This window comes from Lissotriton helveticus, chromosome 12 (assembly GCF_964261635.1).
Source record: "Lissotriton helveticus chromosome 12, aLisHel1.1, whole genome shotgun sequence".
NCBI lineage: Eukaryota > Metazoa > Chordata > Amphibia > Caudata > Salamandridae > Lissotriton > Lissotriton helveticus.
Window position 1 is genome coordinate 634760782 of NC_136073.1, and position 18719 is coordinate 634779500.

At 46.3% G+C, this 18719-nt stretch overlaps 1 protein-coding gene across 7 annotated transcripts in view; it reads right to left on the reverse strand.

The window, feature by feature from the left end:
• The window catches only part of LOC144799973 (butyrophilin subfamily 2 member A1-like), a 683081-nt gene that overhangs the window by 98344 nt on the left and 566018 nt on the right, over positions 1-18719 (reverse strand). For all 7 annotated transcript variants that reach the window (XM_078671629.1, XM_078671626.1, XM_078671625.1 and 4 more), the window contains one exon: positions 13529-13624. In XM_078671629.1, the coding sequence (XP_078527755.1) occupies positions 13529-13624 (96 nt within the window). The remainder of the gene's footprint in view (positions 1-13528; positions 13625-18719) is intronic.

The window sequence follows — 18719 nt, forward strand, 5'->3', positions numbered from 1 at the left end:
TTTTAACTGAGAGATAAGAAATGCAATGTAAAAGACAGCATTCTATAAAAACATGGCATCCTGCTCTTCTACCTGACAAACCCCATAACAATAGAAATGCTTCAATATACTACTGATAGCTCTGCCACTTATTGATAACATTGTGTTTGAAAATGCACCATTTAATTAACTACATTAAAAAACAAAATCTCCGCAGAGAACCCCACTAATTCTTGTTGGGGGAGTTGTGTTTGCTCACTACGCTCATACACGCATAATGAGTATTTTCTCCCCACGAATTTTAAAGTTCACCATTCACCACTGGACTATATACTACACAAATGCTTATGGAACTACAATAATCGGTGGGGGTGGAATTCGATCTCAAATTGTTCTCCTAAATTTGATCACAGCTCCAATCATATTCCCACAACAATGCACCTTATGTCTATGGCACTTTAGGGTGGTGGTACCCTAAAATACTGCTTTGCCCACACAAGGTCTAAAATGAAAAGCAACACCCTGTGATGCAGCTAAGCAGGCGATTCTCAATGCTAGGTTCTCTAAGGAATCAGTATCATTGGGGGTCTGTCCAAGAAGCACTACAGTACAGAGGTTGAGCCAGCCGGGTCTGGTGTCTCAGTGGACTAATGTGTCCATTGCAGGGGCTTGTGTTCGACCTCATGGTCACACGTTCAAATCCGGGTGGTCCATTCAGCCTTTCATCCATCTGAGGTTGATAAAATGAGTACCATTGAGCTGGGTAACAATAAACGTCTGTTATTCAGCAGGAAGATACCTCAGGGTAAAGGTGCTTTTGATTTGATTTGACTGTTCTAAAAACAAGAGAGGAATATGAAACTGTGCTTGGTCGCTCACCTAATGTCGGCCAGGTTTATCAATGTAATGTGGTGCTGTAAGAAGCTGGCTGTCTATAGTGTACTATAATGAAGTACACTGAGCAAAGAATCAATGACACCCAGATTGGTACAAAGAGGAAAAAGTAGATAATATTAACGCTCTATATGTGATAGTTTGGGTGACCACTTAGGCTTATCAGAAGATAGTGCTAAGCATTTGTTGTACTCACAATGGCAATACATGAGACACACATTTAATTTTTAAGACCAAGAACTCCGTTCACAGGTAAGTACTTTAATATTTATGAATTTTCAAAGTTTGGAAAATAACTCACTGTTGAGACCAATTACGCACAATGAAAGTCTATGGAAAAAAATACATAAATTAATATAAAATTGTTTACCTTCGAGGTTTAGGGCAGCAGCAGGTCAAGGTCCAATGTACCACCAGCGGATTGTGGGAAACATCCCAGATTCGGCCTGGAGCAAGGGGTCCACCTCAAAACAGGCTCTACAAGGGGACTTACAAGTAAGTCTGGAGGACCGTCAACAAGGGATTACGTCTTGGTACCCGGGTTGAGCATTCTGGGTGCAGGGCAGGTAGGCTCTGTGCGTCAACATGGTCTACGCGGTCACTGGCAGGTAGGTTGTAGGGAGGATTCTGGGACAGCTGGGCCCCTCACAGAGTAGGTCTTAAGTGGCTCGACGTCCATAGACGGGTGATTGATTCCTGGGAAGCTGGAGTCTGGATTGGACTCTTTGTCTCAGAGTCCCTTGCAGGTAGTCGGTACCTTGGGTATTGCTACGGCATGGCTCCGGTAGGTCCTGGTGTCCTTTCACTTGGTGGGGGGACAGATCTGACACCCAGGAGCCAGTGTACAACTTCTGAATTGGTTGTTGCATCAGTTATGCCAGGGAGCAAAAGTTGGTAGGTCAGACACTTAGGATTCGGTGCATGCGGCTGCAGGGGAGTAGTTCCTCTACTCCACATGAGTTCACTGGTGATTGTGGAAGGGCTGGAGGTGTTCCTGGGTTCTTGGAGGTCTCACAGAAAAGGATGAGTCAGCCCACAAGTCCTTTGAGGCAGCAGACAGGGTTTTAGTGGGGTGACATATCTGACCCTCAGGAGCTGGTGTATCGCTTCTGGTTCGGTTGCCGCATCGGCGTCACCAGGAAGGGGTAAGTCAGACCCTGAAGGTTAAGTGCCTGTGGCTGCAGGGGAGTTGTTCTACTCCAAGGGAGTTCTCTGGAGATTGTTGAAGGGCTGGCGGTGTTCTGAGATTCTGGAGACCTCACAGCAGCGGGACGTGTCTGCACACCACTGTGGTCGAGCTCTTTGAGGCAGCATGCAGGGTTTTGCACCAAACTTCTGCAGCCGGTACTCCGTTCTTGGGTCAGCAGCTCTTCTTTGCCCGTTTTCTTCTAAGGTGCATCGAATGTGAAGTTCAGGGCCTAAGGGTGCCACCTAAATACTACATTTAGGGATGTTATAGGGGGTTGGTAGTAGTAGCCAATGGGTTACCTACCTTTAGGGTGTCTACACCCACAATGACCACTTCCTGCTTGTGGGAAGAGGCACAACCCTGACCCTCATAGACTAATTCCCTCTATTCCAAGATGGCAGAATTGGAAAAATGGGGTTCACATCACCTGCTCCACCTTAAGGGTGGTGCTGACTGAATGGCACACCTCCTAATCGAACTAACTTTCCCGCCTGTCCTCCAGCCAAAAGTGGATCAGGACAGGGAGGTTGGCATTCTCCACTAAATGAAGATGCCGGAGTTGCATTTCAAAGGCAGCATCACCTTTGAAGCGTCCCCCTTGGAATGCCATTCCAACCTGGGGGAGGTGTGAAGCATCTCCGCCAAGAGCAGGCATTGTTCCCGGCCTCCGAGAGCACAGGCTCTCACTACCCATTAGGTCAGAAACATGTCTGGTGGTGGCAGGATGACTAAGACTAGTGGTTGGCAGGTTTTCAGGGGACACCTCTAAGGTGCCATCTGTGTACATTTATTAATATATCCAACGCTACCTCCAGTGTGGATTGATTGAGTTGAGATATTTGGTACCAAACATCCCTGGGTACAGTGAAACCATCATGGTGCTGCGGAACTCATAATTATGGGTCACCCGCCCATATACTCTCTATGGCTTCCCAGCACACTTACAATAACCAAGAATGGACTTAGATATTATAGGTTCATGTCTGCTCAGCAAGGACTTCATCAACCTTTGGAAAGTGGAAAGGGGCGTTCTTTATTTCAAAATGCATTAACAGCAAACTGGTAATGCCCATCTAGGGTTGAGAAGGCTGACTTTTCTTTTGCTAAAGGGGTCAAACCTATCTACCAGTACCCTGATGAGAGGTCAAAAGTACTAAGATATTTGGCTGCCCCTAACTTGTCAACCAGCTCACGAGCCCTAGGAACTGGGTATGCATCAATTTTGGTAAGTGCATTAAGGCCCCTTTAGTCTACACAAAACCTCATATCTTTCCATACACCCTATGTGTGAGGTTTGGGGTCTAAAACAACTAGGCTGGGCAATGGGCTCACGGATGGATCAAAGACACCGAATTCTAGCATCTTGCTTACTTCTGCTTTGATGCTCTCTTGACATGATCAGACTGCCTGTAGATTTTGTTTTTGACAGGGAGGCTGTCCCCAGTGTCCACATCACGTGTACATCAGTTGGTCTGATTAGGCGTCAGGTAGAAAAGCTCAGCAAACTTATTTAGGACTTGCCTGCAATTAGTCTGCTGTTAGGCAGTGAGGGTGGATGACAAGATCACTCCATCAACTGACTCATCTTCATGGTTGTTTGAGAGGAGGTCAGGGAGAGGTTCACTCTCTGCTTCCTGATCCTCATCTGTGACCATCAGCATCATCACTTCAACCCTGCCATGATAGGGTTCAAGGCGCTTTACATGGATGACCCTCTTGGGGTTCCTACAAGTGCCAAAGTCGACCAGGAAGGTCACCTCCTGTTTTCTCTCAAGGATAGTGTAAGGCCAAGTCTATTTGTCCTGGTGAGCCCTATGAGTCGCAGGCTCCAAAACCCACACTTCTGCCCTGGTTGGAACTCCACCACAGCAGCCTTTTGATCATACCAGAGCTTCTGGAGCGCTTGGATGGCCTCAGGTTTTTGTTTGCTTTTTCCATGTACTCAGCAATTCTGGAACGAAAGCCAAGCATATAATCCACAATATCCTGTTTAGGTTCTTTGAGAGCCTTCTCTCATCCTTTCTTCACAAGATACAATTGTTCCTTTAAAGGATGACCAAACAGAAGTTCAAAGGAGAAAACCCTACTCTGTGGCACTTTCCTGTAGGCAAAAAGCAGGCTTGGCAACATGGCATCCCATCTTCTTCTGAGTTTTTTAGGGAGGGCACCAATCATACCTTTTAATGTCTTGTTGAACCTTTCAACAAGCCCATTGATCTGCAGATGGTATGGGGTAGTTATTCTGTAGGTCACTCATTCAGCCCACATGTCCTTAAGGTAAGCAGACAAAGTTTGCACCTCTACCTAATACCACCTCCTTAGGAAACCCAGCCTGGTAAATGTACCAAGGAGTGCCCTAACCACTGCAGGGACAGCTGTAGTTTTAAAGGGAATCGCTTCAGGATACCTGGTAGCATGATCCACTACTACCAGTATGAATCAGTTTCCTGATGCTGTTGAGGGTCAGGGGACCAACAACGTCAATCCCAACCCTTTTAAAGGCAACACCAACCACAGGAAGCGGAGATTATGGCAGCCTTCAGGTGGCTACCTGTCTTGTGACTGGCTTGACGTGAGGCACAGGAGTTATAAAACTCCTTCACCTTTTGGGACATACCGGGCCAGTAGAAGTGGTTGCTCAACCTACTCATGTTTTGGTCTGGCCAAGATGCCCAGCATGGGGGATGTCATGAGCTAATATGAGAAACTCTCCAAAGTGCTGAGTCACTACCACTCTCCTAGTGGCACCAGGTTACAGGTCTCTGGCCGCAGTGCAAAAGAGCCACTCCTCCCAAAGGATCCTATGGGCACCACTGACATGTCCATTTTCCTGACCAGCAGCTTGCTGTCTGAGGCTTTCAAGAGTGGGACAGGTACTCTGCCCCTGGCCCAGACCATCTCTACAGGGTCTTCCTAGGCCAAGGATATCTGCTGTGTAAGGCCCAAGCTCTGAAAGCTCAATTCCCTCTGGAGCCGACAAGTCTTCTCCCAGACGAAAAGGAACTTGAACTGGTGTATGTATTGATATTGGTTTCTGAGACATCTTGCCCTTTCTCTTGGAAGGCTGGTCCATAATTTCAGGCTCCAACACTTCTTTGACACCCTGGGTCGTACTATGTGCCCTTCGTTTTACACACACTCACTCAGGAATACCCAGCATGATTATCAGCACTGAGGACTGTATAGGTCTTTCCAGGCAAGTACTGGTTTGAGGACAGCAGTTGCTCAGTTACCATGGTGAAACTGGCACACGTAGCTCTCAGAGCTTCACCTCTAACCCCATTGATATATGGCTGTTGTCTGTCTTTCTCAATAGTACAGGGTCACACAGCCCATCTGGACTTATTATAGCATTTGCTGAAGGTGAACTAGCAGCATTATTTTAGTTTTTACAGCTAAGGTCTCCAGTTTGGTGTCCTAGAGCTTGACAGTCATGACAACAAGCATTTTTGAGACAGTAGTTCTTACCCTGGTACCCACCCTTAGACTGTGAAGAGTTTCAGGACCGACCCTCCTGAACAGGTTTTTGGGGGTCTTTAGAAAAATCTTTTTTGTTTTTATCTTTTTGGTCACCATATTTCCCTTAGGGGCTCTTTGTCGCCTCTTCTTTTGGACATCCCCACCAGTGGTAGTTTTGGTTACCCTTATTTTGACCTAGTGGTCTGCCTACTTGCCCAATTCTTGAGGAGAAAGTCGACCTAGGTCTACCAGGAACCAATGTAACTTCTCTTGATAACAATTACTCAACAGATGCTCTTTCATGATTAAATTATAAAGCCCATCAAACACATAAACATTGTTACCTTTCAACCAGTCACCTAGGGCCAGATGTATCAACGCATTTTGTGATCACAAACGGGCCGATTCGCAGAATCGGCATGTTTGCGATCTCCAAAAAGCGTTTTGCAATGTATCAAGCTTTAAGAATTCGCAATACGGGTAATCACAATTATTTGCGATTACTTAAATTGCAAATGCAGTGAGGGAATCGCAATTTGCGATTCCCTAAATGCTATTCTTGTAGCCATCGCAAATTGTGATACTGCTTTAAGGAATCGCAAATTGCCACCAACTTCAAGTTGGTGGTAATTTGCGATTTCCTAGAAAAATGCACTTTTTTGCATTTTCAAAGTGCCATGTGGCGCACATACATTCCCTTAGGGCATGTATATGCGCCACATGTGCACACATGTACATTTCAGGGGTGCATCAGGGTATCATTTTGGAACCTTTGCACCCTTGAAATAGCATGCGCAATTTGCGATTACCTATTGGGTACTTGCAAATTGCGCATGCAATACCCATTCATTCCTATTGGCCTCTTGGCCCATAGAAATGAATGGGAAGCCATTCCTTATTTGCGACTTGCAATTTGCGAGTCACAAATAAGGAATGCATAGAAATGGCTATTTTAAATGCGAAACCTACATGCATTGCATTTTGTGAGTCCTTAATAGCGAATCGGTAAAATTCGCTATTAAGGAATCTCAAAATGCAATTTTGATACATCTGGCCCCTAGTGTCTTAACTGAAAAGTCTACAGAACCAACCCACAACTGACTCTATATTTTTCGAGTCTCCTTGAATTTGATTCCATATTCCTCAGTGGTGAGTCCAAAGCCCTCAATTAGAGCACCCTTCATTAGGTTATAAGACTCAGCAACGGTATAGTTCAATGTCAGGAGTCTGTCCCTGCATTTACCTGATAACAGTTCCCACAAGAGAGAGCCCTAATGCTTCTTGGCTACCTTTTTACTGATGTAAGCTCTCTCGAAAGAAGATAAACCACTTACTGATATCATCACCATCTGTATATTTGGGGACAATCCTTTTGGGGATTTTTGGGTCAAAAAGTTCCTCTCTCCCCCTAATTATGAAATTGCTGCCACCAGAGATGGGGCCTGGTCCGTTTCTTTTCTCTGTTTCTCCATGTCCAGGAGTTGAAGTTCAAAAGCTAACCTCCTGACCAATCTTTCTAGAGCAAGCTCCTCCTCTCATGGAGCTTCTTCTTCTGAGATAGGGGTCTCCACCACCTCTTCAGCATTATCTACTCCTCTCTGATTGTCATGGGAATCATTTTCATATACTGGATAATCTCTCTCATATTCTGCCAGAAGCCTTCTAAGCTTCTCAATGGTAGCATGAGAGAGAGTTTAAATACCAGAACCTTTAAAGACAGCCCTTAACTGGGAGTAGGATAACCGCATGTAAGGGGTCAGGTCGAGCTAATGAGCCTGGTTCTGTGTCATTCATTAATTCTCCTTAAATTGGGACTTTTTTGGCGAGGTAAAAACATTAACAAAATACTCTTTGTCCTAACTAAAGTAAAGCTTCTTAAATTCTAACCACTAATATAAGGGACCTAACCAAGGCCCTAGCAGTTACGTTTAGAAATGTTAAAAATAGACCAATTAAAAAATACAACTAGAGAAAGACAATTTTTGGATTTACTCATGTGGGCACTTATTGACAAAGTGCTATCAGCAAACTCAAAGTCGTAGACCCCACCACTGATTCACCAATCCATTCTCTATATAGTGCACCAAAAATTGAGTACACTGTGCAGAGAGTCCAGTGGGACCCAGATTTGTATAGAGAGGCAAAAGTAGATAACACTATTTGTGGTAGCGTGAATGAGTAGTTAGGCTTATCAGAGGGTAGTGCTAAGCATTGGTTGTAGTCACAGAGGCAATACATGAAACACACACAAGAATAAATTGGAAACCAATCTGCAAAAAAGACAAATTGATTTTTATATAATTTTTAAGACTAGGAGCTTCCTTCAACAGGAAAGTGCTTTTTTAGTTATGAATTTTCAAAGTTTGAAAAATAACTCACTACTGTGCAGCAATTACATACAATGAAAGTCCATAGAGAAAAATACATAAATGTGTATAAAATCATACACTCGGTTCTAGGGCTTCACTTTCATGGTTTAGAGTAGCAGCAGGACAAGGTCCAATGTTCCACCAGCGGATCGTCAAGAGAGTCCCGGATTTAGTTGGGAGCATGGTGCTGACGTCATTGGTACCTGGTGCACTACGAAGAAGGGGACAAACTCAAAATAGGCTGCACAAGAGGACCTACAAGTAAGTCCGGGGGAAGACCAACAAGGGATCGGCTCCACGGGAGCGCAGCCGTTTTGTCAATACTCATGCCGGGCGGGCTAAGTGCAGAGCAGATAGGTCAGCCCGTCTCTGTGTCTCAAGATGGTCTTTGTGTCAGGGGCTCACAGGTGTAGGGACGATTCAAGGACAGCTGGGCTACTCATGGAGTAGGTCTCAGGGGTCTTGGCGTCCCTCGATGGATGGCTGCTTGCTGGAAAGTTGGAGTCCGGTTTGGACTCCTCGTCATAGTGTCGGTTGCAGGTGGCCCGGCACTACAGGTATTGCTAGGGCATGGCTCCTGTAGGCCCTCGTGTCCTCTCACTAAGTGGGGGGACAGATCTGACACCCCGCACTGGTGTACTGCTTCTGGTTTGGTTGCTGCGTCAGTGTGGTCAGGGTGCAGCAAGTCGGTAAGTCAGACTATGGGGGTTCAGAGACTGCAGTTGCAGGAGACTAGTTCCTCTACTCCACAGGAGTTCTCTGGTGATTGTGGAAGGGCTGGAGGTGTCCAGGGGTTCTTGGAGGTCTCACAGAGCAGGACGAGTCAACACACAACGATGGTCGAGTCCTTCGAGGCAGCAGTCAAGATTTAGTGCCAAAAGTCTGCAGGAGGTACAACGTTCTCTGGTCAGAAGCTCTTCTTTGTCTGTTTTCTACTTAGGTCCATCGAACCTGAAATTCAAGGTCTAGGGGGGCCATCTAAAAACTAAATTTAGGGGCGTTACAGGGGGTGGGATGTAGTAGCCAATGGGCTACTTTAATGACCTTTAGTATCTATACCCTCTGTGTGACTGCCTCCTTAGGAAGGGGTGCAATCCTGACCACAATAGGCTAATTCACTCCATCCCAAGATGAAGGAATTGGAAAAGTGGTGTCCACATCAAATGCCCCAACTTAAAGTTGGTGCTGGCTAAACTTGAACACACCTCCTTAATCTAGCAAATTTTCCTGTCTGTCCGCCCACCAAAAGTGGAGCCTGGGTTGCATTTCAAAGGCGTTACGCCTTTGAAACTTTTGGCCTGGGAATCCTATTCCAGCCTGGGGGAGGTGTGAAGCACCTATGTGGAGAGCAGGCATTGTTCCTGGCCTCTGAGTGTGCAGGCTCTCAACCCATGAGTCAGAAACATGTCTGGTGGTGGCAGGCTGGCTAAGACTAGTCAGAGACCACACCAGTGTTCAAAAGGTTTTCAAGGGGAACATCTATCCAACAATAGCATCAGTGTGGATTATTATTAATATATAAGATGTTTGGTACCAAGCATCCCTGGGTACAGTAAAACCATCATGGTGCTGGGGAACGCGTAATGATAGGTGTCGGCCAATGTACACTCTCTATGGCTTCCCTGCACACTTACAATATCCAAGAATGGACTAAGATATTGTACGGTCACATCTTCTCATGCAGATATGTTCACATATGAGATGCAGTGCACCCTGCCTTAGGGTTGAAAGGCCTGCAGTAGGGGTGAGTTACCTATACCTCATGCAGTGTATGTTTTCACGGCACACATGGTTGTGCGTTGTTGACTCTTACATTTTCTCTATGCCAAGATACGCAGCCTGCAATAGCAGTTTGCATGGTCTTTATGAGGGGTTTCTGTGGTGGTGTAATTATTGCTGTAGGCCCAGCGGAGCCTCTTCAGTCCCAATGGCCCTGGTACCAGGGGAACAATTCACAGGAGCCGTACAGGGGTTTCTGAATGTGTGCCAATCGTGGTACAGTTTTAGGAAAGAACTCAGGCACTGGGAATCTGGTTAGCAGGGACACAGTTCATTTAAAGTAGAAATCACATAATGTTCTAGGCAATCAGTGGAGGCTTACCATGTCAAAAGAGGCCTTTTCCTACAGTTCCCCAACAACCGAGACAGATCCTTTCTTCCAAATTATGTTGACCTACAGAAGAAGCAGATTGCACACTAACCCATAAGATATTTCCCAGCATTTTGGGCCCTATGCACCCAATAACACTAAAATATCTTGAGAAATTGATATTAATTCTGAAAGTACGAAAACCCCAATGGCTTGCCATTTGTGAACAGAGCAAAACAGGATCCATGAATATTCTCTCTAAGATGAGTCAGGACTGGTTCCTGACAAAAACATACTTTGCCCCTGGTATTGTTCACAAAATTCAGCCATAAATCCCCGTTGCCAAAGGTGTAAAGCGTTTGATGCCATTGTTTTCATGATTACCACATTTGGAATACGATTTTGCCAGACAAAACAACGAATATGAAAGCTCATATTATAAAATACCCCAAAATGGCCTTGCTATGATTACATAACCTAAAAAATGTGTACATAAATGTGTCTTATTGAGCTGGCTCTTCACTTGGCTAAGCGTTGTACTATCCATTGGAGGATAAGCGATTCTCCTTAATGTTAATTCGCCTTGATTAAGGATTTGGTTGATTAAAATGAAAATGACAAAACATTTGTCACAGCAGTCCAAGAGATATTTGGGACGATAACCAAACTTATGTGGGTCATTTTTTGTCAGAAGCAGGGTTAATCAACCTGGATGACTTGGATGAATAAGTCCCCCATTGATACAATGGGATGTAAAAATCTGCGGCACATGGTTCATGAGTTTAAAAAAAAAAGCCAGATCCTGCTTTATCTAGGAGGAAATTGAACAAATGGAACAGAGCATTATATCTTTCATTTTACGGCACAGGCACCCTCTGTAAGATGAACTGTAATACAGACCCTTGGCCCTGCAGAAGCTAGCTCCGCACAACACTTCATCTCAGGTAGAGGGGAACACTATGACCGGACAACCAATATGGAGATGGGACCAAAACGGATTTAATCCCATCATCATGTAAGCTTCTTTCTCATGTAATTCTCTGAACTATGATCTGAGAATCCCGAAATCATTCCTTTTTGTATCTCTCTCCAAAAAGCTATTGCCCATTAGTAGACTGGACTTAACCATATCACACTTTATAAAAGGAATTATTTTCACCAGCATCAGGACTTTACCATAGTGAAATTCTGCTTGATGTCCGACAAAATTATTGAGTTTTCAGACTTACGGTAAACTACACACCCACTTGGTGCACAAAGTGAGATGTTCCTGCTCAACAAAGGCCCAACATATCTAAATAATAATAATAATAAACTTTATTGCGTGAATAATAAAAATCTTTGCAATTACTCTTTAGAAAAACTGGAGGAGATACATGATCAAGAGTTTTACAAAAACGGATAAAAGCAATAAAAAGAGTTAAAAATGAGGAAGAAAGATCCGTGCAAACTGGTACAGTACATTGGATTTGTATAAAAAAGCCTTTCAACATTTACTGAGTCTTTGGTGATCAAAAGAGAATTTTCTTAAAGTGCAAAAGAGGGTCTTTTTTAATCAAGTTCAATCACTAGCCGATGGATTTTAGATCGTGTTAACTGTTTTCATGAAGGGCACTAGTCTGCAGGCTAATTGGATATCTTCTCCCTTAAAGCTGATCAGCAGTGCTTGTCTGCGAGTTCGCACACCACTTTGGTTCCAGAGCTGTGTTAGTTGGCCCCTTCGGGCTCTATCTAAAGATTTGCAGCTACATAACAAGTGCAGAACGTCCTCCTTTGGGTTGTCGCAGAGCCTACAATTGGGGTTGGACTCCAGGCGTTTCCATGGGGGGAGATGTACTTTTGCCGGAATTACCCCCATCCTCAACCGCAGAAAATCTTCCTTCACCTTCCTTGAGAAGCAGGTGCTGAGGTATGTCTGAGGTAAGGCACTGGTGTAGCCTTGAATCACGAACCACCCGTGGGATCTCCTGGTTAGTGCTGCTTTGTCTTCTTCCATGGAAAGTATTTTCACAGATTTGTTGACCAGGCGCTTAAAGCACTTATGTGAACAACTCGAGTCCAAGAGGTATTTTAGTGCAAGGGATTTTATAGCTGCTTGGAGGTACACCATTGCAGGGGAACCCTTGTTTGTCTCCAGCTCTTTCCAAAGGTGGGCGTTCAGGGAGTCTGTTTCAGCGTTCTTTACTTTATGCCAGCATTTTACATATGCGCCCTTGCGTGCAATTTGCTGCTTCTGTAAGCGGAACTCCAGCCTTAACTGTGCTGGGGAAGTGTACGGAGGGAGTGTAAAGAGTATTCGGAGTGTTTTACTGACCACGTTGTCTAAAGTGTCTCTCCCTCTCATGCATTCACTGCCATATGTTATTGATGGTAGCAGTTTTGCACGAAATATGTCCAGCAAGGGGATTAAGTTTGGGCCCGCTATTTTGTTCTTGATACTTCTTAAAGCGATGGCCAGTGAAATCCCTCTGTTTTTTATTGTTGTTACTTGTCGCTGGAATGAGCCGTTGGAGTCAAAAGTTATCCCCAGATATTAGTATTCTTTTACTGTTTCCATTTTAAGGTCATGCAGAGACCATTGAAATGTTTGCTTTTTTGATTTTTGATTAAATACCATCACCTTCGATTTTTCCGTTTTTATGTTCAGGCCGTTTTTTTCGAAAAATGTACTTGTTGTATTAATAAGGTGTTGCAGGCCTACTGGTGTGGCTGATTAGTATCAGATCGTCTGCATACAATAAATTCAACAATATAAGACCCCCTAACTTTGGGGCATGATGGTTGCAATTGTCCAGATCTTTGGAAAGGTCAGACATGAAAAGGGTGAACAGGGTCGGTGCGAGGACGCACCCCTGTTTCAACCCTTTTGTAGTCGGAATTTCTTTTGAAAGACAATTGCCGGCTCCCAGTTTTATTTGGATCCAGGTGTCTGAATGCAGTAAGATCAATAGATTCATCAATTTGGGATCCACCTCCCACTTTTAGAGTTTTGCCCACAATTTCCCTCTGTCAATGCTATCAAATGCGGCTGAGAAATCGATGTAGCACGCATATAATGGTTTTTTATGTTTGATTGTAGCATCTATCAGCAGGGAAAGGGCTAGAATGATTGTCGAGGTCCCTAGATTTTTTTGGAATCCAGTCTGGTTGATAGGGATTAATTTTTTATTTGATGCCCAGGAGATTAGTTCTTCCAAGAGTAGCTAAATAAGATATATATAGTCGGATGACTTATTATACAGCACCTATATCTACACAATGATTGCTATGCAATTCTGCATTTTAACTTTATTCAAAAGGGCATACCAAACTATGCTGATTATTTTTTGGTTCCAGGTCACTGCTAACACGGCCTTCTCCACCCAGTAAGCCGTCGAGTCTTTGTTCCTGTCAGCGATGAAAATCCCATCCTAGATTGGATTAGCAATTTATTTTAGCTGATTGACTTTCAAATATCAGACTAGGTATACAGGAACTGAGCATAGCAAGGTGATCTTTATTTGATCCAGTACACTCTCTGTACACAAACAATAACAATTTAATACATACTTGCATTTCTCCCCTCTGATTCAGATTCTTCTTGGAAATGCGGTTCCTCCTCCGGTTTTAGATTGTGTGCAAACACAGATGTGACACCTGGCTCTCCTTATACAAAGAAAAATTTTAGAAATATTGGAGAAAATTCTACCCAGTTTATGTCCAAAATGAATAACTGTTTTAAACTCAAAAATTCAAATACATAGAGCCATCACATGAGAATTTTAAAAATACCATCATCATCACAAAATGGGTCAAAGTGGTTTAGTTAATAGACTATTGGAATTATCATTACAATAATTAACATGCATGATGGTAAGTTTTCCAAAGGTCAAACATTTTGAGTGAGACACACAACAGATTAAAACATTGTAGACACAACCAAGTATAACGCCAGAGTTCAAATGCTGGAGCTTTCCAGTTTTAACTAAGGCAGGAATATCGACCCTGGGAAGTGGAAACGCCTGTCAGAATCTATTGATGATCTCACTTGTTGACATGCCTTAGCACCCGCAATACTTTAAAGACTAATGAAATACAACATCAGACAGTAATAGTTGACCAGTGTGTATGACAGGTGCCCACACACAGGTCAACCTGAAGCAGATAATCTGCATGAAAAACCTATGTATCACCAACCTGTGTCATATTTCTCAGACTAACCACTGTTTAAATAGACAGCTATTCTGGGCATGCAAGCTCGGGAGGGAGTCGACGCGCAGACTGCCCAGGACAGACCTTAGCACCTGGGATCCGGTTTGTTGCAGTTGGAAGGGGGCTGACTACAAGTCCCAGAGCCTGTTGCTGCAGGAAGCCACCAGTGTGGTATCTACTTAAGCACTCAAGGGCTCCCGCAGTGTCAGAGCCGATTGTAGCAGTCGTAAGGGGGCGGACTACAAGCCCCAGAACCTGTTGCGGCAGGACGCAGCAGTCAGTGTGAGGTCTGGGCCCCGATGCGCTCTACTTAAGCCCTGAAGGGCTCCCGCAGCATGGGATGCTCGTGGGTCGTGCCCGGGCCCATCTGGGCCGTCAGCGACAGGAAGAAGCATGGCGGGGTCCTTTAGGCTTGATCTGTACTAAATAGGCTGGAGGGTATCTGCCCTGCTGTAATATATCATCAAGGACCAGTTTAAGGCCAAGGTACGTTTTCCTCTGATATCCAGTATTTTGTGATTGTTCCGTTTGACTGCTTCGCTAGGCTGCTCATTGGCATCCCGGCTTGCTATCACTCTATTGGTATCTAGGCTGAGAAGAGGAATAATGGTGCTGAAGGGTGCCACACCATGGGTAAAAAGAAAGGGACTCTCATTAAACCCCCGCCTCACTCTGCCACCCCTGTGTATCGACCGTAGAAGGTTTTCTCTATCGGGCTGTGGGTGCTGTATCTAAAGAAATAGAACTTGTTGAAAGGAGGCTCTTGCTGGACAGGGACATTTATTGAGCCCCTCTCATGGTTCACTCGCTTGCATCAGTGTGGAGGGGCATTCCCATGAAAGGGGGCCAATGGGGGTTCCTGATGAAGATCGAGGGTGGCTATCCCTGGAATGGACAGACTCATAATTCCAACTACACCAGTTATCAGTCCGAAGTGGAAAAGAAAGGCTTGGGTATCCGCCCAGCCTCTGCACAGTCTTTGCCAATGGACCGACTTATTTTCAACTCATCAGGAGAGGAAGTGGGCTCTTCCCTTAGAAATGTTTTAATTGGGGATCTCAAAACATAGTTAAATAATAAATTGGACACAATTCTGTTGAGAATTTCCCACATTGAAGACAGGGTTTCTGAGTTATTTTCCCTGATGGCCAAGGGGAGGGCTGGGTAGGAGGTTGCTCAGGTGCAGGGCACAGCAGAGGAGCCGCGGGGTCAGTTGATCCTGTTGGCCCAGGGAGGGGCCCTACATTAATCCAAGATCTTGGTGGCGCAGGTTCAGACCCGCCCCAAGTTGTACTAAAGCCAGGACCCATGGGGGTATTTCATAGCTCTTGTAGTATTGATGCCCTCTGTCCAATGGACGAACTAGGGGGTATTGGCCTTCAGCATCTCCTATCAACCCCAGAGGTCTGTTAGATTTGCCCCAGAAGCAACTCTTTATGTAATAGTCCTGAGGAATGTCTCCCCCTGTTCTTACCAGGAACTCAAGAACAAGGTCATGCACTGGTTTAGCTCACATCTTTCTCTTAGGATGGAGCTTGCAGATTCTACTATCACAGCACGCAGCGTTAGGTAGATAGGCAGGGACAGGAAACCATGGGCGGGAGACTGTGTTAATTATTCTTGGTTAGCTGGTGATCTACTTGCTGCTGCCCCCCAATTGACATCAGGCCTACCAGGGATAGTTGCCCTGCCTTTGGGTTTTTTCTATAGACCAGATTTATTTAGCTCATCCATCATACTATCATTTGGCTGGAAGGAGGTCCTGTCCAGCTAACGTCCACCTTGCTTCTAGGCCACACCCCCGGTGCCCACACCCAATCAATTTCTACCCTTGAGTGGTATGGAGTGCTGCGATTGACTGGACTTATGTGATTCTTTCCAGTCTTGCAGGGCCCACAGAGCCTCCCCGGGAGTTCACTCACAGCAGCCAAAGGGTCTTATGTTGTTGTCTTGGAATACTGCAGGTCTGTCCTCAAAGTTTAGTGACCCCAGGTGGGTGCATTTTGTAGAATCCTTCCACATAATTTGTCTCCAAGAAACTTGGGCAATTGATAACAGCTTTTTTCTTAATGGTTTTAAGCATGGAGAAATTGGTGAACTCCCCGAACCCGGTAATTTGCCCATCTTACAAAAGGAGGGGAAGTGGATTGCTTATAGTTTTTATATTTGTTTCGGCACCATTATACCTGCTCACTTCTCATTTTAATATCATTTTTAGTCCTTTCAGTGACTACAACCCATTATCTTTAACCTTGGATATCATCATGGGCCCAAAACCACAGTTAAGGTAGGTCACTTATAAAACCTATCCACTGTCAACCAGGGTAGAGGACTGAAATGATCTCAGGTGGACCCTTCAAACTTCTCTCTTTACATCCTGCCTACATGAAATTAACATTTTTCTGGATAGTGACACATGTAGGGGTGAGGGACTGGAAGCTTTTAAAGGCATAGCTCTGGGGGTTTGTAAACTTATAACTGTCACAGCCATCAGCACCCGGGTGTCACAAAACCCTAAATGTTTTGATAGGGACTGCTCGAGAACCCTGCGTCACCAGAAGGCAGACATGAAGCAGTTCCAGAGGGACGGGCATTTGATCAGGAATCAGCCTGGAAGGAGCTTTGTCTAGCCTGCGAACGGCAGACAGTTCACTATTCTGGAGTGTTGTAAATAGGCCTTACTTTGTTGAGGGCTCTGGCACGCTCTTATGCCACCACATCTCAGAGCAACAGTGGGTGGATAATTTTGAGGGCATTTATAATCAGGGGGGTGGCGGGCAATAAATCCCCTGTTACAGCTGTGAAATTTGGTAACAGAGTGGTCTTCATGTTAGACGAAGTCACACAAGGTATTCTTGCCCTATCAAGCAATAAGGCCCCAGGTCCGGACAGTATACCGCCAGACCTGTTTAAAGCAAATACAGGGGGGCGTGGCCAAGATGGCGAGCGGGTAAGACGTACTTTACATCGTCTCCCTGCTCCTGAGTGCCTAATTTCACCCATTCCGGTGCGGCGGCTGAGGGCCTGAGAGTGAGTGAGGGACATACGTCGACGACAGAATCGCCTCCTGGGTGTCCGCGGCACGGAGGGAAGAAAATGGCAGATGGTCCAGACTGGTCGGAAAGAGACCACTAGAAGTGCTTCACTGCGGAGAGAGGATGATGCCGCTAACCCTACGGAGGTGACCGAGAACCTATTGAGTGGGTGACCCGAGACGAGGAGCGCGGCGGGGAGACCCAGGCAGTGCCCAGCAGCGAGTTGAGAAGAGCGGACGCCTAGGGAGGAGAGGTGGAACGCGGCCTAGCAGAACGCCCGGGGTCCCGGTACATTGTGGCAGAGTCGGACCCGGGCAGTGAAGCAGCGTGACAGGCCTCAGAGCTGGGCCAGCGGCCAGGCAGTCGGCTGGTGTCCAACTCACCCGCAAAGCGGTGCACCGCTCCTCACGGAGACTGGCCACAGGAGTAGCGGGTGGGCCTAGCAAAGCCCCGCTGGTGCGAGGCCTAGCGAGCCGGGAGTGACCCACACATACACGGCGGCGGCAAAGCTGAGAGGGCCATAGGGGTGTTGCCTGGCCAGGTGGAGCATCGGCCAGATGCACCGGCTGGCGCTCACCGGAGCGAGGGGCAGAAAACTGGATAGGCACGATTTCTTGAGACGTGAAGCAGCGGGCAGAAAACGGCATCTACACCCGTCCGTCACAGCGGAAGCTACTGAATGGCAGGAGAGCTGGCATAGCCAGTAGTGCCGCGGTAGGAGTCCCCTGGAGACTGTTGGGCGACGCGAGGGGCCGGACAGGGGGCCTGGTTAGCGATCCAGCGACGGTGTGGCAAGGGCAGCTGCGGAGGAGCGGCAGCTACAGCAAGGCACAGTAGGCCGCCGTCACCAGAGAAAGCGAACCACGGAGGCGCTGCAGGGAGGAGTGGAGGTGCGGTAGCCCATAGGAGGAAAGCATCAGCCAAAATCATCGATTGGCACCGGGAGGGGGTGTGAGCATTGGCAGATTTCTGCTACATTAACTCGATACCAGAGCAGCTGCGGAGGGGACCTGGGGCCGAGACTGAAGTACGGTCCAGGGAGGGAGCCACAAGTGGGAATAACATGGCTGGGGCAGAGCGAGGACAGAAGGTGAGATAGCTACCCGGCATAGCGGGACATTTGTCAGACCCTTCGACTGGCACCCGGGCCCACTGAGAAAATACAGAGGCGAAGTGGCACAGGAGTAGGATCAAAAACAGACCCACAGAGGTGAGCAGGCCGAGCACTACAGGCCATATCCAGGCGCAGGAGTAAGCACTCTAACTTACACCGGAGGGGGGCCTAGGCGATGGCGGGACGCAAGTGGCTGAGATGGGGTGGAGGCCAAGGGAGGCCTACCGTACTGCAGCCGAGCTGGGCTGAGAGCAATTGCGGGGTCACAGAGTGGAGCGGAGGCACGACAGCATACTTGTCGGGAGCATCGGCTAGAAGTACCGACTAGCGCTCCGGCGCTGGACGAGCGGTAGAGCTGCAGTTTCTGTACAGCAAGTCACAGAACCATAAGGGCGGGCCC